Source organism: Cajanus cajan, chromosome 6 (genome assembly GCF_000230855.2).
Source record: "Cajanus cajan strain Asha chromosome 6, NIPB_CcT2T_4, whole genome shotgun sequence".
In the NCBI taxonomy this organism is placed as follows: Eukaryota; Viridiplantae; Streptophyta; class Magnoliopsida; order Fabales; family Fabaceae; genus Cajanus; species Cajanus cajan.
Window position 1 is genome coordinate 42,832,038 of NC_138522.1, and position 22,290 is coordinate 42,854,327.

A 22,290-nucleotide genomic window follows, 5' to 3' on the forward strand; every position below is an offset into this window, starting at 1 on the left:
ACCATGACTTTGCGAAATAGTGTTAAAGAAAATATTGAGATTTTTAGACAAAAGATGTATTATGGAAGATCGATAAGAAGAAAAAAAATTTCAATCATGTCAATTTTATTGATTCGCATTTGAAGATGATGTCATTCACAAACAAACAAGTTTGGAACAATGTGGTTGTAATTTTTGCATTTCACAACATCAACAAGCTTATTTCATTCTAAATACTATAAACCTGGATTATATTATTATTAACCCCATGGCTTTGCCTTAATTAACATTCTAGCAATGAAGTGGAAGACATGACATGGACAACAAAGATTCTCTCTATCTATGACATTTATGAGGATTTACTTTTCTAATGAGTGTACACAATAACATTTTTAATTTTCTCAAAGAAAGCGACAATGAAGAAGAGACTAAAGTTCCGATGAGAATGCACATCTCTTGATATAATAGAGGTTAATTTCACTCTTTTGTATGGTAATTTTTTAGAACGGAAGGTAACATATAAACAAGTAGTCATTGGGTGAAAGATTTAGAATTTCTTTTAATTTTTTATGTTTATTTTAATAAACATGACAAAATTTTATTTAAAAAAATAAGAAGTGAAATGAAATTATTGAGACAAATAATTTTAAGATATAATGATAACTAACTATTAATCGTTATTTTTTTATTTTATTGGTGTAAGATTTTTTATTGTATGATGATTGCAAATTGATTTTAGTTATGTTGTGTATATAAGTTAGAATACTCTTTGTATTCCTCTTATTTAATTTAATTTTACTTATAAAAAAAATAAGATTATATGAAATACATATAAATAAGAAAAAAAAAATTAAAGTTTTAGACATATTACCCATGATAAGTATAATTTTAATGAATTGACCCATTAAATTAATTATGATATAATGATATTTTATTATTCGTAAAGGGCATCATGTAATACTAAAATATTATAATACAAGGTCATCAAATATATTAATAAGAATTAATTATAGAAGAAAGAATTAGTGTCTCTTAAAATAATAAATCAAGTGCCAAATCTATATAAAATTATTTCCATTTAGTAGACGAGAGTGCAAAATTGAGTCACAGAAAAAGAGAAGAAAAGCAGTACTCCTCCCGGTTTTTTTTTTTCATTATCTTTAAAGTTAAGATAATAATTGATATTTTAATTTTTTAAAATATTTATTACATATTTTTTTGTTATATTTTTTAGGTAGTTGAAGAAAATATAAGTATATTAAAAAATGAATAAATATATTATTCTATGTATTAGTTATCAAGAGTAAAAATATAAATAAAAAAAATTAATAAATTATTAATTTTAGAAAAAAAATCAAAATTTGACAAAATAATTATGAAAAAAAATGCAGAGAATATAAAAAAATGGAATGCTGAAGAGAAGAGCGCAAAATGGGTGAGGTGAGTGACCCATTGTCTACGCACATGAATCCCCGTGCCTGTCAGCTGTTGAGTCACGTGTTCAATGCTTTGTCGGTTTGTAAATCTGGGACCAAACAAAAACAGCCGCATGCCACGTGAGCCAACCAAAATACCAATGAAATCTACGGCGGAAGCAGTCCCATCACCTTACCATGGACCCGCCCACCGCATAACCCCTCTCCACGTCCACAACACGAAATTAAAAGAAAATAACACACAGTACAAGTCTTCCCCTTTTCACCAAACATGAACAACAAGATAACTCTTATTTCACGGATTTCCCCCAAATCTTGGATCCAAGATTTTTAGGGTTTCTGGACCAATCTTCTCCGCCACTCTTCCCACTCTCTTCCTTCCCCTTTCCCATTCTTTCTATCATCTCCACCATTCCAGAGAGGCTCCTTCACTCCAAACCTAAAAGGTTCGTTATTTTCGCGCTAATCTTTTCATGTCTAATTATTGTTGTTTATAATTAGTAAACCACGCTTGATCATTGAGGAAATGTTAATTCTCACACGGAGCCAAAAAGTTTCTGGTTCCTCTCTTCCTGATTCTGGTGGCGGGGGAACGAGGATACTCCTTTCTCCCCTTCTCTATTTGCGCCCCCTATAATAATGGCGCTGTTTTTTCGAAATTGGATGTGATTCTGAATTATAATACATTACGGGTTTTCGATGATTGATCTTATTTTTATTGATTGCAGAAGCCAACCGGAAGTGTGTTTTTGCTGCGAATTAGGGTTAGATTGTTTGATGGGATTGTGATCTTGAGAGTGGTGATAGTTTGTTAACCGATGCTATGAGGAAGAAAAGGAAAGGAAGCGAGACTGATGCGACTGGTGATCTGCCGGTTGTTTTGGCTCCTAATAATCATGGCTCTGCTTCGTCAAATTTGAAGTCCCATTACTCGCTAGAAGATTGTTTTAGGTTGAAGAAGAGGTGTAAGGAGGATGCTGACACAGAGCCAGCTGCTTCCTTTAAAAGGAGGCTTGCTGGCATTGCTACTGCACCGCTGTGTGGGACGTCGTCTTTGATCACCCCGGGGAGAGGGCTCAAGAGGAAGATAGGTTGCATTGATGTTGCTACCCAAATGGGTAGGAAGAAGAAGATTGAGGATGATTATGTGTCTGGTGAGACCATTGGGCAAGGCAAGTTTGGGTCTGTTTGGCTGTGTCGGTCCAGGGTTAGCGGGGCAGAGTATGCGTGTAAGACCCTGAGGAAGGGGGAGGAGACGGTTCATCGAGAGGTTGAGATAATGCAACACTTGTCTGGACATTCTGGGGTTGTGACACTGCAAGCTGTTTATGAAGAAGCAGAGTGCTTTCATCTTGTCATGGAATTGTGCTCTGGGGGACGGCTCATCGATCAAATGGTTAAAGAAGGTCCATGTTCAGAACAGCGGGCTGCTAATGTGCTCAAGGAAGTGATGTTGGTCATCAAGTATTGCCATGACATGGGAGTTGTGCACAGAGATATCAAACCTGAGAATATTCTGCTCACAGCATCTGGAAAAATAAAGCTTGCAGATTTTGGCCTGGCCATGAGAATTTCAGAAGGTAACATGTGAAACTTGTCTAGATGATTTTTTTTTTCCATTGTTTATAAGTATTTTAACTTTGATAGAATCCTTGCCCTACATGCCTTTTGTAAAAATTTATCCATTTCAGTAGCTACCAATGAAAAAATGTGTGTGGCTTGGGCAGATGTACTAGTATTCTATGAAGCATGGACACCTTTCAGACAAGGCACTTGTCATACACTGGCGTCCCACACCCCTCCACCATATCACAATTAAAAAAAAAAAAAAAAAAAATTGGGCTCAGAAATGTCTCCAACGTGATTTGGACCTGAGCCAAGAGAATGAGCCGATACTACTCTTAGTTAAAAGCTTATCCAACACTCCCATTATGAAAAAATTGAAAGTCAACTTATTTTATAAACATTGCAAGGCTCATGGCATCCTTTTTGTGAGGCTCATTTTCATAGGAATTAGTGAATTACTAGTTGTTTTAACTTTTAGGAGGTATAATTTATTTTCTTATCTTTATTTTAGTTTTTTTATAAAGATTTGCATTGTGAAATATTCTGTCTCAGTATTCTATCTACAAAGGTCATTATCATGTGAAAATTGTAAAGCTTAACAACTTTGTTTCTACAATATCTACAAATATTGATTCTCAATCTTGTTTCTACAAGCTTAACAACTTTATCACATGCAATATCTTGGTGTCCTATGTTTTGTACAGTAGTCGTGCCTTGGTATCTATGTTGTATCTGGTGTCTGAGTCTGATTCCATGCTTCATAGCTAGTATTTCTATGTTATTTTATTTCAGTTTCCGTGTATTTAGTTTTTGTGATTTCCGCTGGCATATTCAAAACAAAGTTATGGGAATTTATCATAATGAACTTTCAACTTAAAGCAGTCACGAATTGTGAAAGTTATTGCATTTATGTTAGGGCCACATTGTTTGCATTCTGTTTTAAGCAATTGCAAATATCAATTTGCATCTGACAATTGTTTTTCAGTCAGGCTCTATACATCAGACAATTATTCATCAAAGCATTGTCTTATTAACTAAAAAATTGTATCTCAGGTCTGAACTTGACTGGTTTGGCTGGAAGCCCTGCCTATGTTGCCCCAGAAGTATTGTTAGGAAGTTACTCTGAGAAGGTGGATATATGGAGTGCTGGAGTGCTCCTGCATGCTCTGTTGGTAGGCAGTCTTCCATTTCAAGGAGATTCATTGGAAGCAGTTTTTGAGGCTATTAAAACCGTCAAATTAGATTTTCAAAACGGGATGTGGGAATCAATATCTAAACCTGCACGAGACCTTATTGGGAGAATGCTGACAAGGGATATTTCAGCAAGGATATCAGCTGACGAAGTACTTAGTAAGTTTTATGATATATCATGAATGTATTGTATGTTGTCTGTTTTATCTTTCTTCCTCTCTTAATGATGAATGCACAGAGAATTGTTGTATAACTCGCACACTGTCTCTCTCCCCCACACAGGTTATTTCATTGAGATGATCAAAACTTAGACTTAGAACGCATCCAAGTTTTCTTGAAATTTATCTTTGCTACCACAATGACTTAAGTAAATATATGTGGTAGATACTAGATTTCAACGAGATTTGCTTATAAGTCTTTGGCTGTTAAATGGTTATACCCTTTTGTACTTCTTGTGTATGTCTTTTATTTTTGGTATAACAGAGAATTTTCACTTTGTTTCATCACATGTTTCCCTTATATGCTAATGATGCTCTTTTAAGTGCGCCTGATATTTTCTAGACAAAAAATTGACATTGCGTTTGATGTTTGAGATAGTTTTTAGTTGTTCGCTTTACATGTTATATTAACCTTATGGTTCAATTCCAGGGCATCCATGGATATTGTTCTACACGGCACATTCATTGAAGATGCTCCCCGTCAAAACAAAATTGAAGAACCAAATGGGTGCCACATGCCAACAGCTTGCTGTGCCTGAACCAAGATTTGGAGCAAATAGGATAGACAATTACTCACTTAACGAGGGTTCATCCTCTGAAAGTTGCAACTCAGATGATGAGGATGAATGCGTGTTAATTGATGTGCTTGCCTCTGCAATTTCACATGTGAGGATATCTGAACCAAAGAGGAGCAGGTTGTGTGGTCCAACGGGTCCTATAGTTCAGCAAGGTTCATCTAACATGAAGGCTAACAACCTCTGTAAAGCATTTTGACCTACTGACAGGCTGACAGCACTATCTTGACTTGACTGTTCTTGCTGGGATTGTAGAATTTACTTTCCCTCAGCACATCACAGTGGACAAAGGTGAATTTTACATGCTGACCAATGTTAAGTTGGCCTGGGTGCCGCTTCCCCTCCAAGTTCCTTTATAGTTTGAGATCTAATGCATTTTTCCCCCTTTGCTTAACAACCTAATAAGGATTGACTGAAATAATTGTACAGCATCTGTAAATAGAATGGTAATGTGTCATTTTCTTGTTATCGCTGGTTTATGCAAGTTGAATATTTTATGCTTTCACATTATAATAACTAGTGAACAGATAGATGTTATTTGGAAGATCTTAGCTCATCCAAGACGAACCACACACCCTCCTCACCATGTTGTCAATTTCTAGTGATAACTCGTAAGAGTTTACGAGTTTAGGACAACTTACCTGTACAACTCGGAGGTAAACTCGTTTTTGAGTAATCTCAGAGTAATCTCGGTAATCTCGCGAGATCACTTCCGATATTAAGAGATCACCTTTTTGTTTTTTTTTTCACTTACACAAAACGCATGTTTTGTGTTTTGTGTGTTAGGGCACTTATTTAGCCTCGTCTCCTCTCCTCTTCGTTTCCTCTCCTAGTCGTCTCTTCCTCCGCGTCTCTTCCTCCGTGCGCCTCCTCTCCTCCGCGGCTCCTCCTCCGCGTTTCCTCGTCTCCTCCGTGCGTGCCTCGTCTCCTCTGTGCGCCTTGCTTCCTCTGCACGCCTCTCCTCCGCGCGTCTCTTTCTCCTCCGCGTCGCCACCTCCGCTATTCTTCTTCTTCGTGCGCGACTCACTTTTGTGCGAACCTGGTTAGGGTTTTTAAATTTTAATATTTTTTATTTTTCTATTTTTAAGAACTTGTGTTTTTTCATTTGTGGGAACTTTTGTTAAGAATTTGTGTTAAGAACATTTATTATTAATGTAATTTTCTATTTTACTATTTAATATAGAGTTAAAATATTCAATTATTATGTTATTTTTAATTAATTAATTATTTATTTATTATTAAGTAATTTCTTACGAGTTTACGATACGAGTTTACGGAGCCTCCACGAGATTACGTAAACTCTCGAGATTGACAACCTTGCTCCTCACTACTAGCAACATGTTTATGTGCTAGTTAACTAGGGAAATTTGTATTTTAAGTCTGCATTCAATCCCCTCACCACAAGCCTCCTCCCCCGGGCTTTCTTTTCCCTTCCTTTCTTACAGAAGGGTCGTTGTCATTTTAGTTCTGGAAATTAACTAAATAAAAGATACACCTTATAAGTATTTGCATTTTGTTCCGGGTGAAGAACACTTGTCTCCTTACTCCTTTCTTAGCTGCCTTCGAGTCTTTCCGAGTCTTCCGTGCCGACCGAATTACTAACTCCAAAGGGTGGGAGGGTACCTGCAAAGATACTCCGACGATCAAGTCAGTGTTCGGTTTAGAGCAATAAATGTGCTAGTGGGAGTAGTAACGTACCTCATTTATGTCATATCACCTGTATATTTATAGTGACATGTTTGGGCCTGGTGGGCCTTCATTCTTGGGATGCGGGTAATACGTGAATTAACCTTAACCCTGTCTTAATCTGGCCTGGTGATTAGTATCTTAGTAGGTATCTGGTTTGCCACGTGTTCACCAGTGTTTGATTTGCCACGTGTTCACCATGGGTTTTTCACTATGTTTTCGGCTAGGCATAAGGCCGAAGGGGTGTTCGGCCAAGCTTGGGACCGAAGGAGTGTTCGGTCAAGCTTGGGGCCGAAGGGGTGTTCGGCCAAGCTTGGGGCCGAAAGGACGTTGTTGAGTAACTACTACTCTTTGGGTCTTTCCCAAGGGACCAGAAGAGTGTTCGGCCTAGCCTGAGGCCGAGGGGGTGTTCGGCTAGGTATGGTGCCGAGGGGGGCTGCTGTGGTTCATCGGTTTGGGCCCCCCTCTCGGCCTATCGTCTGATCGAGGGGGTGCCACGTGGTATGACTCTTCGGTTCGGGCCCCCCTCTCGGCCTATTGTCTGACCGAGGGGGTGCCACACGGTATGACTCTTCGGTTCGGGCCCCCCTCTCGGCCTATTGTCTGACCGAGGGGGTGCTACACGGTATGACTCTTCGGTTCGGGCCCCCCTCTCGGCCTATTGTCTGACCGAGGGGGTGCTATATGGTGTGGCCCTCCGGTTCGGGTACCCCTCTCGGCCTATTGCGTGACCGAAGGGGTATCCACCGGTACACATTTATTTCGATGTTCATTCATAGGTATTTGAATTTGTTAACATGTATATCCAAATGTAATAATTTATTAAATTTTAAGTACTTATAACAAAAGTTCTTATTATATAAGAATTTTATTAAATAAAATTTTAAATAAGTTGTTTATTTAAAGTATCGTAGTTGTGTAATTTTGGTCTTATAATTATTGTAGTTATGAGATTTTAATTTCTCAAATTTATAATTAAGCAATTTTAATTTTTCAATTATTTCAATTGTGTGATTTTGTTTTCTTAAATTTGAATTAATCAATTTTAATTGCTCAAGTACTGTAGCCAAATGATTTTAGTATTCAAATATGCAAGGTACTTTTTTCACTTTCAAATAGGCAAACAATGAATGTTGGACTTGTATATATGATAATAGGTCTTGTGAGCTCTTGTGCGTGCGAAAAATAGGATTTGAAAGCATCTTTATATTTTATCATATTAAATTATTTTAATTAATTGAGGTAAATCTTATTATTTTAATTGATTGAGACAAATCTTATCCGAAATATGACATTTTATTGTTTCATTATCTAATCTTCAAAATTTTATTTAATCGTATTCGGATCAAATATTTTATTCTTGATTAGTTATTGTATAATTAAAATTATGAATGATGTGATTTTTACAATTTGAACAATCAAATTAAAATAAATAAGCATAAACACACACACACATATATATATATATATATAAAAGCATAAAAAGTATTATATAAAATAAAAATATATATTAAATATTAAAAATTGTAAGCATAATACTTATGTAGAAAATGAAATAATACACTAATAAAGTAAAATTATAAAGCTAAATCAAGTTTTGATAATATTATAATTTATGTGTAGGTCGCGGATAAGTCTTTAAATCAATGTTATTATATGTCTTGAAAAAATTTATCTTACTTGTTTAAATGATATATAGTATGTGTAACTTAAATATATAAATAAAAAGTTGTATAATTAAAATTATGAATGATATGATTTTTACAATTTGAATAATCAAACTACAATTAAAAAAGTATATGAATTAAAATGATAAAAATATATAGGTAAATATAAAATTATATATAACATAAAACATATTACTTTTAAATATATATATATAAATATATACTGAAATACTATATAAAATAAAAAATACAATAAAATTTAAAAATCTTAAACTTAATACCCATGCAAGATGTGGAATAATACACTAATGAAATTTTATATTTTCTCCCTCACTATATTCTGTTGATGTTTTCACGATTATTCACACAAAATTTTTGTTAATTTGTTACATGAAAATTGTCGTCGTGGTTCATAATAATATTAAGCATTAATACTTCCTTATATTAATTTTTAATTTTTTGTTTTAAGGAAAAAATTCTCTTTAGTTGTCATTTTTAAAGTTCAAAATAATATTAATTACAATTTTTTTCAATTATACTCTTATATCTCACATAATTTTAATTAATTTACATATTGACAATTTAAAATAGATGAGAATATAATAAGAAACTTTAAAATCATTTAATCAAGTCTCTTTGCTAGGTAGTTATAACTTGTAAATCCTGTCATGGAACATAAGGGTAGATCTAATGCTCTTAGATTCAATTATTGTTGAGATAGTGTTTAGACTATGTGTATAGATTAAAAAAAATCATTTTATAAAAAATAGCAAAAATTTATAAGTTTTTTGTTTTGTATAAAAAGTGGTCTTTTGTATACATTTTTTTTAATTTATCTCCACTAAAGTGAATGATGCACTTTAAAGAATAGAATAATAATTGTTGATTAAAAAATTAAAAATAGAATATTATGATAAAATCAAATATATATATATATATATATATAATAAAATTTAAAATTAATAATAATATTATCATTAATTTTTTAATCGATATTTATTATTATACTTTATCTCTTAAAAATCATGATAATAATTAAAATTTATTTGATCACTTATAAATGTATTTTTGAAGTACTTGTAAATGATATCAAAAATCAACTAAAAAAAGGGAAAAAATAGTAATACATATTTAAAAATATTTTGTTCTGTGTAACGCATAGTACATGTATAATAAGAATAAGACTTAAATATGTTTTTAGTCCCTCAAATTTAAGACAAATTTATTTTTGGTCCCTCAAATTTAAAACTGTTATTAGAGTCCCTGTAATTTTCAAAAATCTTGTTTTAGTCCTTTAGGTCACCAATAACATATCTGAAAGTGACTAATTAAGACAGTTATGTAATATCAACTGAATTTAATGTGATATTTTCATTAATAAGAACACGAATAGGTAGATTTTATGCAATAATATTTGATAAATTTCTTAACAAAATTTGAATATCGGACTAAAATAAGATTTTTTAAAATTACAAGGACTAAAAATAACAATTTTAAATTTGAGAGATCAAAAATAAATTTACCCTAAATTTAAAGTACTAAAAAACATATTTAAGCATAAGAATAATAATAATAATAATACACTCAACAGTCACCCACAAACGCGCTCCCAACAGAAATTCAAATTCAAACCGATTGCGGGGAGATGAGAGCCGCCGCGCGCAAGCAGCCGAAGGAGTCCGTCATCCCACCGCCACCGGTGGACTTCCACCGCCGCCGCGACTCCGGCGCCAGCAGCCGCCCGTCCTCGGTGGGCGCCGGCGGCCGCCCACTCCTAGAGCTCTACAAAGAGCGGTCGTTCCAGCAATCGGCGGTTTCCACAATCAACGCCTTCCTCGCCTCTCACAACTTCCCAATCACCTTCAAATCCACCTTCCCCTCCGCCAAACACATCCACGAAACCCTCAAATTTCTCCTCTCCCTCCTCGACTTCCCTTTCGATCTTCTCCCACTCCTCTTGAAGCGCTTATCCTTTCCTATCAATCTCAACAACTCCATTCTCCGTTCCCCCGCCGCACCTCACCAATGGCCTTCATTCCTCGCCCTCATCCACTGGCTCGTCCAGATCGCCAAGTTCCACATCCACCTCGCTTCCTCCCCCAAACACCACACCGCACTCCACCACTACACTGTCAACACCTACATGCACTACATCCGCGGCGACGACCACGCCGTCGAGGACCTCGACCGCAGCATTCGCGAGAAGCTCCGCCAGGAGAAGGCCGCCGCCGAGGAGCGCCTCCTCGCCGCGCGCCGCACCGAAGCAGACCTCCAGGCCGAGCTCGGCCGCCTCCGGTTCGCGCCCTCGCCGAAGGAGGCGCTGGAGAGAGACAAGGCGGTGCTGGAGGACGAGGTGAAGAAGTGCCTCGAGACGATTGAGGTGTTGGCGGCGGGGATCGAGCAGGCGGAGAGGGCTCTGGCGGAGAAGGAGCGGCTGGTGGAGGCGAAGGCCGCGGAGACGGAGCGGGCCTGCGAGGAAATTGTGGAGCTGAGGCGGCGCGTGGAGGCTCAGCCGTTCAATGCACGCGACGTGGAGAGGATGAGGAGGGAGTTGCATGCGGTGGAGAGCGACACTGCGGAGGCTGATATTGCGAGAAGTGCGTGGGAGGAGAAGGTGTGGGCTCTCGACTCCGCTTTCTCGCACAAAATCAATGACATCGAGGCTCTCGCTATGGACTGCAACCAAGCCCTTAAGAGGTCACATTTTTCTAACCAATTGGTTTTTTACTATCATTTTATAATAATCAACTACTCCTTCCTTCACTTTAACTTAAGGTTTTTTACCTATAAAATAATGACAACAATAAATATATATATTTTATATAATTTTATTAAAATAGTTTGATCATTCGAGTTAATTAATTAATACATTGAAAAGTGTGACGATTATTTATTATTATAATTTTTCGAATGCTAAAGCTGAAATCATTCTAGAACAAGAACAAGAGTAGCAGTAAATTCTGATGCCATAAGATATCGTGGTGTATCTTGAATTCATTTTGATGTCAGTTTTTGTTTCTCTAATGGTATGGAGACACTGTTCTTGATTTTAGGTTAAAGATTGGGAACGAGATTCAGTATCAGTTGAATGCTAAGGGGTCTACTCCTGCTGAGATAATGGGAGTCGATCACAAACTCAAGCTGAAGCCTGCGCTTAGATCATTTGCTAATGAAATCAAGAAAAGTTCTATGGAAAAATTGGAGGATTTGATTTCTTACCAGCAGAAGTCCGGTGAAAATGCTGCGAGGCTTGAGGGGGAAAGAAATCAGCTTGGGGAAGTGGAGTCGTGGATTGATGAAGTAAGTGCATTTACGTGTTTGGCTTTTTATATACAGATGATGATACTGTTGCTTGGTCTGTAGCGGTCTGTAGCAATGCCGATAGCGGAGAACTTTTTTCTAGAAAGTTATAATATTAGCTATCACTATGACTATGGTGAGTGGGAGCTGGAGCAGTGTTGATGCCTGCGTTTTCTAAGTTGTAACTTGTACAGGCCAATACATTTTACCCTTTTTTAGAAAATAATCATTTACCATGTTTTTTCTTCTTTTTTTGTTAATTGAAATCACTTGCCATACTTGCATTGTACTATGACTTAAGTATGACTCCATGCTGCTATTTAACAGAAATACTAAGGTCCCGTCCATAAATTTTGGTTGGAATGACACAGGTCCTTCGATTGACATTCTTAAACTTGTGGAGAAAATTATAGTATGGGACAAATTAAAAATACTGAATTGTATTGATGAAAAATCAAATTAATACACACTTCTACATTTGTCCTGGCACAAATTTTTGTTACTATTTTGTGGAATTAGATGGGGATTTTAAGCAGGAATAATATTGCCTTATGAGAACTTCTGTTTGACTTTCCTTTCTGCTTCTTGTTGATTTATCTACCAGATGGAAGCTCAACTGAACATGATAAAGAAGGGAACACAGGAATACACTAGTAGATCTTATGCTGAAGCTAAGAGAATGCTGGAGGAGGTCCAGCTTGCAGATCATGACCTGGACATTATGGAAAGAGAGGCAGCCGAGGTTCTCAAGGTAATTCTTTGGTTGTTATTTATTTCTTTAATAGTCTATTGAATTTGAAGTGCTAAGAATTCTTCAAGATATGGAGAATGTGTCTGATATCTTTGTTGTCTCATTCAATTTGGAGAGGCAAACAATTTTTTTACTATCTACGTTGATAGGCCTATTAACTACGGGTTAAGTTTTTGAATTAATTCCTATCTAATATGTCAACCGTTTCACATGTTGTATTTTTTTTTCCTTTGGGTTCCTAACCATACAGTGCACAAATGAGTGTTTGTTTGCGATTGCGAGTATTTTGACTGCATAATAGTTGCTATATTCCTTTTCTAGCTACTTTTGTGTTATGTACTTATGTTTTGCTTAGTTCATGTTCATGGTCTTCGTGTAAGTGATTATGATTAAGAGAGACAGTATGTTCTTAGCTTGCACACTATTGAATCCATTCCTTTTGAGATTAACCCTTGGCATATTCGGTATTCGAATAGGTAAACTGGGAAGAGAAAAAACAAACAAAGCTAATTACTGAATTACATGCATAAATTTCATTTCAATTATGTAAACATGCTACGGCTAAATACATGTAGAAGTGTAGGAATTATCAAGTAATTGTAATTGAGGTGAGTATATGTTGTTTGAGCTGATTCTTGGGCTATCTAGCCAAACTAACTACCGCCAAAGCTTAGTAATAGGAAATAATCCGCAGTAAAATATGTTTCTTTCTTTGCTTAACCGCATAATTTTAAAGTAAGCACGTTTTGAATTAAGACATAAATGTGTTTTCCCTTTCTTTAGTGGCGTGTGTGGATGATAGTCAAACCTCTTGGTTAAAATTAAACTGGTTTATGTGATAATATTGTATCTAATGAACTTCTTCGTCTTTTGTCAAGATATCTGAATTGAAGTTGCAGGAAGCGATTAAACAAAGTGAAGAAGAAATTCAAATGCGTGTTAGCGAACTCTTTCAGTTGGTTGATTCAGTCTCGAAATACAAAGAACTTGTGGGGTCCAAAATTTCAGGGATGAGGAGGAATCTATCAGAAGCTGCATCTGGTGTCTCAGCTCAACTTAATGTTCATACAACTGGTGGTCATGGACCTGTAGCAAACCGAATAACTGATGAATCCAAATTGAAAAATTCGGATTATGTATTTTGATGTTGAAAATTTAATCCAATCCAAATTATCAATTATATATATAGAATTTTATTGATAAAAAATAGAGTTTTAACGAAATGATGGGGCTAAACGACCATTGTGGGGTATTATTAGAAATTTATTACTAAAATGGGGCTGTTTTGAAACATTTTACACCTTTGGGGCTCTTTTATTGGGTGTCGCTACACCCATGACACGTGGCATTTTTTGGTCTGAATATGAGCCATGAACGCCATATTGGTAGAGTCGCTGTAGCTGGTGGAGACCTTCAAAGAGTCGCTATAGCCTATAGCGACTCAAATCGGCTAAAAACAAAAAAAAAAATTTATTTGGGGCGCTATAGCCCATAGCTCCACTCAGGCGCTATGGGCCACAGCGCCTGTATTAAAAATATATCTAATATTTTTAAAATATATCTTATATTTTTAAAATTTAATTTTTTTTTACAAATTTATAAAAAAATAACAGGTAAAAGGGAAAAAAAAGATTGAAATAAGAAAAAAATGTTAATTTTAAAAAATAAGTAATAAAATGTAAAAAATAATTAAAAAACGAAAAAAAAAAAATTTTATTTGGGGCGCTATGGCCCATAGCTCCACCCAGGCGCTATGGGCCACAGCGCCTGTGTTAAAAATATATCTAATATTTTTAAAATATATCTTATATTTTTAAAATTTAAAATTTTTTTACAAATTTATAAAAAAATAACAGGTAAAAGGGAAAAAAAGATTGAAATAAGAAAAAAATGTTAATTTTAAAAAATAAGTAATAAAATGTAAAAAATAATTTAAAAAAAAATAAATTATTTGGGGCACTATGGCCCATAGCTCCACTCAGGCGCTATGGGCCACAGCGCCTGTATTAAAAATATAAAATTTTTAAAATAAATTATAAAAAAATTTGTGATAAAAGGAAAAATAAGAAATTAAATTTTTAAAAAAAATGTTAAAACTTAAGTAAGAAAAAATTAAACACTGGGCCGTTTTCGTGACTGAGAGAAGTTTGAAATTATATGTAAAAGTTCTTTTTAAATATAAAATTTTAAAAATAAATTATAAAAAAATTTCTGATAAAAGGCAAAATAATAATTGAAATTTTAAAAAAATAAATTTTAAAACTTAACTAATATAATGTGAGAAATAATTAAAAACGAAAAAATATATATATAAATTTGAGGCGCTATGACCCAGAGCGTCACCACACAGAGGCTGACACATGTCCACAGCTAATTTGAGGCGTTGCAACTCATAGCGCCTCATTAATTGACCGCCTGCGTGACCACACAGAGGCTGACACGTGTCCACAGCTAATTTGAGGCGTTGCAACTCATAGCGCCTCATTAATTGACCGCCTGCGTGACCACACAGAGGCTGACACGTGTCCACAGCTAATTTGAGGCATTGCAACTCATAGCGCCTCACTTGGCGCGTAATAAATTCACCGCGTGCTTAGCCAATGAGACGCTGACACGTGGCACTACGGTTAATTTTTTTTTTTTTTACACTTATGTTAATTAAAAAAAAATTGATTTATATTTGAAATACGTTTAATTTATTTCTGCTTAAATATTAAATTTATTTATTTTAATTCTGTTTTAATTTTATTTAATCAAAAAAAATAAGTTTATTTAAATTTTGAATTTATTTAATTTAATTCTGTTTTAATTTTATTTAATTAGAAAAAAAGTTTATTTAAATTTTTTAATTTATTTAATTTAATTCTGTTTTAATTTTATTTAATTTGAAAATAAGTTTATTTAAATTTTTAATTTATTTAATTTAATTTAATTCTGTTTTAATTTTATTTAATGTAAAAAATAATTAAAAAAAAATAAAATGGGGCGCTGTGAGCCACAGCGCCACTCAGGCGTACTGGGCCACAGCGCCTGTTAAGAAAATAATGTAAAAAATAATTGAAAAACGAAAAAAAAAAAAAAAAATGGGGCACTGTGAGCCACAGCGCCACTTAGGCGTACTGGGCAAGCCTATAGCGACACTGGTCCAGCCCAATCAAGCCTAAAAAAAAAAAAACCCACGTGTCATGGGTGTCGCTATGGCCCATAGCGACACCCAATAAAAGAGCTCCAAAGGTGTAAATTGTTTCAAAATAACATTATTTTGGTAATAAATTTTTAAAAATGCGCTACAGTGGTCGTTTAGCCAAATGATGGGCCAAACTTTGGATTGATTCTTAATATTATAATATTTTTAATCAACATTTCATAGTCTATTCAAAGTTTTTTTTAGCGTTATACTTTTATTCTTCTACATTTGTTACGGTTAAAATGTAAACATACGTATACTACAACCATTCGTACAACGCATTAGTTTTAGTTTTTTATTTTTTATTTTTTATTTTTAAATGATAAATATGATAAATCAATCTAAACCAAATAAATTATAATCAAACTAATTTGGCTTGAATTCTAAAATTAAAAATTTTAAAATTCAATTTAAATCAATCTGATTTAATTTAATTAAATCAAATAAAAAAGTAACAAAAATCCAAATCAAATTTATGTCCACCCTAATTTATAGTTGAGGTATATAATGAATTTGTCAAGTTCATATCAATGTGTCATTTTGGATTTCCAAATTTTCGTTCCCATGTTATTTACATTATTATCATACTAGTGAAAAAGAAAAAAAAAAGACACTTCACATCTTGTTATGTTGTGTGATGTGGAAGTTACAAAGTAATTAATTTATTTTTAAAAAATAATAAATTTTATTTAAATTAATTAAGTGAAATTATTGAGTTTTCATCCACTAAAAAAAGATTTGTGTAGTTAGCATAATAAATAAAGGGTAAAATCGTCTTAAAATTTGTATACACAAAAATGACGAATCTTCTTTATATTGTTATAAATAAATGACAGTCATTTTGAATAATATTATTACTTATTACCAATTTACAATGCACAACACAGGCTTTATACATAACATACCAAATACAAACATCTCAAGATTGTAAATATATAAAATCTTTATTTAATTATAAGTGATTTAATTATTTATTATCTTACTAATCCAACCTAATGTCAATTATGATAATTATAAATATATAGTAAAATCAATATAATTAAATTAATTTATTTTAGTATAATTAAATACATATTTATAATATATTATAGCTAATAGTGTTTAAATTATAATTCTTATTAATTGTAAATATGAATTGATTTTTTTAAAAAATTTCAAAGGGATTAAAGAGGTGAGGTTATAATTTGAAATAATAACTCCTCTTAAGTGAAGAATGTATCACTGTATGTTGTGATAGTGTTATACTATTCCTAATTGTTTTATGCTATTAAGTTGAGTTGTTAGAGTTAGGAGGCTTCTCAGAATCCCTTTAGAGCTTTAATAGTGTTGAAAAGGGGTTCTTTGGGCATAAACTCAATTTAACCTCGGAGGGAAGAGTATATAAAGTTTTTGTTTTGAACAGATTTTCATAAATTCATTTCCCTTAGTGTTTTAGAAAGAGGATTATATAGAGAAAGTCTCTGGTCCGTGAGCTTTTTCTCTCAATCTTCTTCTCTTCTTCTTTCCAAATTTTCTAAGCTTTTTTGTTGTGATTCAAGGGGTGGAAATCTTGAATCTAGTAGTTGAGTTCGTTCGGAGCCCCAATCCTCATTTTCTTCTACCTTGAAACTAAGCTACCTGAGGTAAGCAAAGCTATATTTTTGCTCAAGTGGAGTTGTTTATTTGTTGATTGATGCATGGGTGGTTGATGCACGAATTTCTCTAAAATTTGAAATGGTGGAGTTAAAATGAACATTTTGAGTAGTGAAAATTTGGGTTTTTATGTTCTTAGATGGAGAATGTGGTGATTTGAGTTGAATTGTTGCTGGATGTTGATTCTTGAGCTGAATTTGAGTTGCTTATGTTGAGTAGAATCATTGTTTCTTGTTGCATGTGTTGGATTTTTGCTGCTTTGCATGTGGTGGCTCAAAATCAAATTTTGCATATGCAGAATTCTAATGTTGTGTTGGGCACGCCTTCAAGGTGCTGGATGTTGTTCTAACTTGAGGTTCTTTGTCTCGATCATGTTGGGTGCAGGGATTGGTGATGTTGGGAATGAAGAGAGAGACTTGTCTCAAATTTGGACTACTCCAGTGTGGTTGAATGGCGTCAGGCGTGGAAATCTCAAGAGCTCTCTAACTTGGTGATGTTGAGCCCAAAGTTGAGTGACACCTAACATGACTAAGCTAAAGCTCTCTATCTGGATTTTATCGGGCGTCGAGGTGGTGACATCGAGCAAGACTCAGGCAGAGACTCTCTGCTTGAGGTAGGGCCGAGTGTGGTACTTTACCACACCAGGCGTGGGGACTCAAGAGCCTATGCTTTAGCCATGCTGAGTGCAGGTTGTATAACAACGAGCATGGATGAGACAAAGAGCTCCCTATCTGAATGGCATCAGGCATAGTGTGTGTAGCGCTAGGTGTTATTTGTTGAATGAGATATGTTATAACTGGTGAAATGTTTAATACTTAATTTAAGTTGTTAAATGGAGACATGATGAATGAGTTGTAGTGATGAAGTAGTATGTGATGATTTTGTTATGAGTTGTTAGGCGAGAAGTAGATCAGTTGTAAGATGTGCATTGACCAAGTTGCGTGTTGATTGTGTAGTTATGTTGAAAGTATGATGTGTTGTTGAGATGCATGTTGATTAAATAGTTGAATATGAGTTGCTTGATGATTGAGTTGTGAGATGTAAAGTTGTATGTTGATTTTGTTGTTGTGTTGAATTTGTAAAGAGTTGATGTATTGTTGAGTTGTGTTGACCACTTAGAACTAAAGGGGAAATTTTTGAAAGTTGCATATCCTATTGTGCTATGGTGCTTCGAAAGCCCAATTTTGTTAAAAAAAATCCTTTTTGGGAAGTTGACCCTTAAAGTGGATGTTGTGTTGTTTCCCCTCTATAACTTTGTTGGTACCATATGTGGGTACGGTCGAGGTACACGTGTATGAAACGACCACGATATAAGGGTTAGATCAAGTTATACTGATTACAAGTGACCAATCGAGTAAAGTACGGAGTCGAGAATCTAATTCCTAACTGAGTATCGAAAGGTTGTAGTATTGGGAGTGTAGTCGATGGGCTAATCACATAGGAGGCTTGGTTAAGTTAGCTAATGTCATGATAAGTATGTACCCAACTATTCTACTGTGATAGTAGTATTATACTTCCTTGTTTAAGTGGCGACATCAAAGAAATTGAGTTGCTATATTGTGGATTTTATCCAATTTGTTGTTAATCTAGCAAGCCCAAAAAGGTCATCCTATGTTGTTGGTTTGATAGGGTCAAGCCACTTAAATTACTCACCTTATGTTGTAGGAGATCTCTTAGTTGAAATGTGTGACGACACATATTTTTATTGTGTTGAGCATATGATGTATTGAGTCAATTGTATTGTTCATATGCTACGTTGAATCGTGATGACCTGTGTTGCTGTGTTGAATTTAAATCGTTGTGTTGTATACTATGATGTTCTATCATTGTGTTGTTGATAAGATGATGATGTGATGTTCTTATGATGTATTTATGTTGTTTTTTTTATTCTATGTTACCCTTACATGTTTTTATATGGTGTGGACTACGATAATTGTGACACCCTCTACCCCAACATACATATACAGTAATTATAAAAAAAATAAAATTTTTCATCATTAAAAACCAAATTTCCAACCATGTAAAGGTAAAGAGTTCACATTCATAAACTTAATCCAAATAACATGCCGGTAAAATTACAAAGAAATAAAATTGAAATTTTCAAAATAATTTAATAAGAACATCTTAAACTAATCCTATCTATGTCCCGATGTCACATGTCCTATCAGAGCAAAACTCAACATAGAAGCATAAGCTTCATCACCAACATCTACAGCCTCACACTGATGATCACCTGTATAATAGTCAAAGCAAAACAACATGAGAAAAGCGAGTGAGAAACATCTCACTCTGACTCACAGTGTAGAAATATACGCCGGATAGCCAAACACAAACAATACAGTTACCTCATAGATCAATCAACAACAATAGCTTATCCAATCATCCAAGTCATTACAAATAGTAATTTATCATCATTTAATAATAAGAATGCACATGCATGGACACGGACTACATATTATCATGCATGTGGCGTCAGTAAAACATCACATGGCATATTGCCGCTAGCAATACACGAAGAGTAGTTAGGAGTACATGCCGGGTCACACCCTCTGCGCACTCTCACTAGAAGGACATATTACCAGAGTCTCATCGGGATAGCTAAGCCGCGCAAGATACATCCCATGCACACAATGGGCGAGACTGAGACTTCCAAACCGAGTTATCCCCAAGGACTAATCCCCAAAGCTTTTACACTAGGGGGCCTTTTTCTGGCGGTGTATTCCATATCGTACCCTTAAAAACATTTATGCATATGATGCATGTCAATCAAGACTCCATGCTTTTCTCATATCACATTATCATGTCTCAACACATCTCATCATCACATCTCCTCATTACATTTCATCATCACATTCGCATTATCACATCATATTCACAATTTTCACAGAGCACTTTTATTCATATCAGAACTCATCTATTTGCGAAAGTAAACATATATTCATACATCTCATACAACAAGGAATACAACAGAATAATCAGAAGGTAAAACAGAAAATATTAGAAATATGTCTCTTTCACATAGGGTTCCCACAGGAGCTCACAGAACACTCTAATTTATATCAAAACTTGTTTATTCTCAAAATTAAACACATATTCACACATCTCTTTTAATATGGAATATAACGGAATAGACAGAAGGCAAAACAGAAATATTCCTATTTTGTCTGCTGCTCCTAGGGTTCTCTCAAGAACCCATAAATCGTTCCAATTTATGCAATAAACATTTAAAATAAGACAATTCACGTATATAATTATTATCACAATTAATTTACTCATACAAGCACCAACGCACTCCCTTAGGGTTTCCCGTAGGAACCCATAGAAGCACCAAATTCCACAATCATAGCCTAAACAAAGTTTACATTCATACACGCATATTAATTAAGTAATTGGAACATACAAGAAAAATATGACATACAACAAACAGAGGATTGAGGGTCAATCCCACTACCCAGCATACAATCTCACACCCAAAGCGAGGTTTCTCACTCCCCCCTTACCTCGATAAACAGGGGTTGAAACTGAAGCAGGATCTCCTCCTCCGGGTTCTCCTTGGTCTCCAGAAAGTGTAGAAGAAAAAGGGTCAAAAGTAAAAAAATGTCTTTTTCTGGAGTATCGGAACGCATTTATAGGCATTAGGATTTGGCCAGAACGGCCCGTTCCGAATCCGGAACGGTCCGTTCTGGCCACATAAAACATGTACAAAAGCCTCTCCTAGAACGACCCGTTCCAAAACCAGAACAGCCCGTTCTGAGTCAATATTTTTTTCTTTAAAATCAAATTTGAAACGGCCCGTTCCCAAAGTGGAACGTCCCATTCTGGGTTGAAATTTTACCCATGCATGCTCGAGTTGGAACGGTCCGTTCCGGGACTATGAAAATCTAGAATTACTAATTAATAAATAAATAAATAACATATATATATATATCAAATTAAAATAAAATATCAATACAATTTAAAACATGATTTTCTTCAAATAATAATTATAATAAAATATCATAATTAATAATATTATAAAAAATAATTTTCATAAATGATTATTATTAAAACCCTTTAAAAATTCAATTAAACCCATTTAATTAATCAAAATAATTATAAGGAAATAATCTTCATAAATACAAAAATAAATAATAATTATTTGTAGTATTAGTAGAAAAATTCGGGATGTTACAATAATCATATGTAGTATAGAAGCAAGGCAGTGATACGTTGGAGTGTTGTTGTGGTGGCCACTCAAAGGTGCATGAGCTAAAGGACCTTTTGTTGACTATCTGATGGTGGTAGATTTATATAGACAACATAGTTGCTTGACCGATAACTTCTGATGTATAGTTTACATTTGTTGGATTACTGTATTTATATTACAACTATTTATTTAGTTGATTTCCTTTATATGCGAGCAATATAATACGTTATAGTGTTTGTATATATATATAGTATTAAGTTAGATGTTTTCCACTACTAATAACTGTGCAATAAAGTGTAGGAACTAAATCGTGTCGTTACAATGAAATTGCACTTTAGAAAATAAAGTACAATATAAATATTAATTAAAAAATTAACAATTAATATTATGTTTTATTTTATTTTATAATAATTTGATTTTATCACAAATCTTAATCATTAATTTTGTAATCAATAATTGTAAGTACACTTTATATTCTAAAGTATATCTCTCACTTTACAATATTCAAATTCTAAAATCTTATTATGTATGATTAAAGAAAATATTATTATGTATAATTAAAGAGATGTCTGAAATAAGAGTTATATCTTATTTTGAGCAAAAAAATTATCACTAAATTAGAACTACCACAAATGTTAACAATTTTACATAATAAATTTTACATAATAAGACATGATTACATCTTTATATCGTTATTAAAATATATTTGCACCTAATTAAAACTGATTATGTATTATATAATTTTAATCAACAATTAATTATAATTACTTTTATAATAAAACCTTATTATTAATTTGTTTTTAACCAAAAAAAATTGACTAATATGTTCTGCATTTAAAATGTTAACAACTTTATATAATAAGATAAAATCAATTAATACACATTTTGTATTTAATGTTACATTTTATGTTTGATT

At 33.9% G+C, this 22,290-nt stretch overlaps 2 protein-coding genes across 2 annotated transcripts; both read left to right on the forward strand.

Moving 5' to 3' along the window:
- Positions 1 to 1,644: 1,644 nt before the first annotated feature.
- On the forward strand, positions 1,645 to 5,433 carry PEPKR2 (phosphoenolpyruvate carboxylase-related kinase 2). The gene is made up of 4 exons (XM_020364542.3): positions 1,645 to 1,861; positions 2,144 to 2,995; positions 4,035 to 4,331; positions 4,821 to 5,433. Exons 2-4 carry the CDS (start codon positions 2,239 to 2,241, stop codon positions 5,162 to 5,164), a joined length of 1,398 nt encoding a protein of 465 aa, XP_020220131.1. The 5' UTR covers positions 1,645 to 1,861; positions 2,144 to 2,238; the 3' UTR covers positions 5,165 to 5,433.
- A 4,441-nt stretch (positions 5,434 to 9,874) lies between these two features.
- On the forward strand, positions 9,875 to 13,549 carry LOC109802521 (kinetochore protein NDC80 homolog). Its single transcript, XM_020363918.3, has 4 exons — positions 9,875 to 11,015; positions 11,372 to 11,618; positions 12,223 to 12,369; positions 13,248 to 13,549. Exons 1-4 carry the CDS (start codon positions 9,964 to 9,966, stop codon positions 13,512 to 13,514), a joined length of 1,713 nt encoding a protein of 570 aa, XP_020219507.1. The 5' UTR covers positions 9,875 to 9,963; the 3' UTR covers positions 13,515 to 13,549.
- Positions 13,550 to 22,290: the final 8,741 nt, after the last annotated feature.

Coding starts and splice junctions, on each gene's coding strand:
- LOC109802521 (XM_020363918.3), top strand. CDS start 9,964: ATGAGAGCCGCCGCGCGCAAGCAGCCGAAGGAGTCCGTCATCCCACCG. Junction 11,016..11,371: donor TGCAACCAAGCCCTTAAGAG/GTCACATTTTTC, acceptor TCTTGATTTTAG/GTTAAAGATTGGGAACGAGA. Junction 12,370..13,247: donor AGGCAGCCGAGGTTCTCAAG/GTAATTCTTTGG, acceptor TCTTTTGTCAAG/ATATCTGAATTGAAGTTGCA.
- PEPKR2 (XM_020364542.3), top strand. CDS start 2,239: ATGAGGAAGAAAAGGAAAGGAAGCGAGACTGATGCGACTGGTGATCTG. Junction 2,996..4,034: donor GGCCATGAGAATTTCAGAAG/GTAACATGTGAA, acceptor ATTGTATCTCAG/GTCTGAACTTGACTGGTTTG. Junction 4,332..4,820: donor ATCAGCTGACGAAGTACTTA/GTAAGTTTTATG, acceptor GTTCAATTCCAG/GGCATCCATGGATATTGTTC.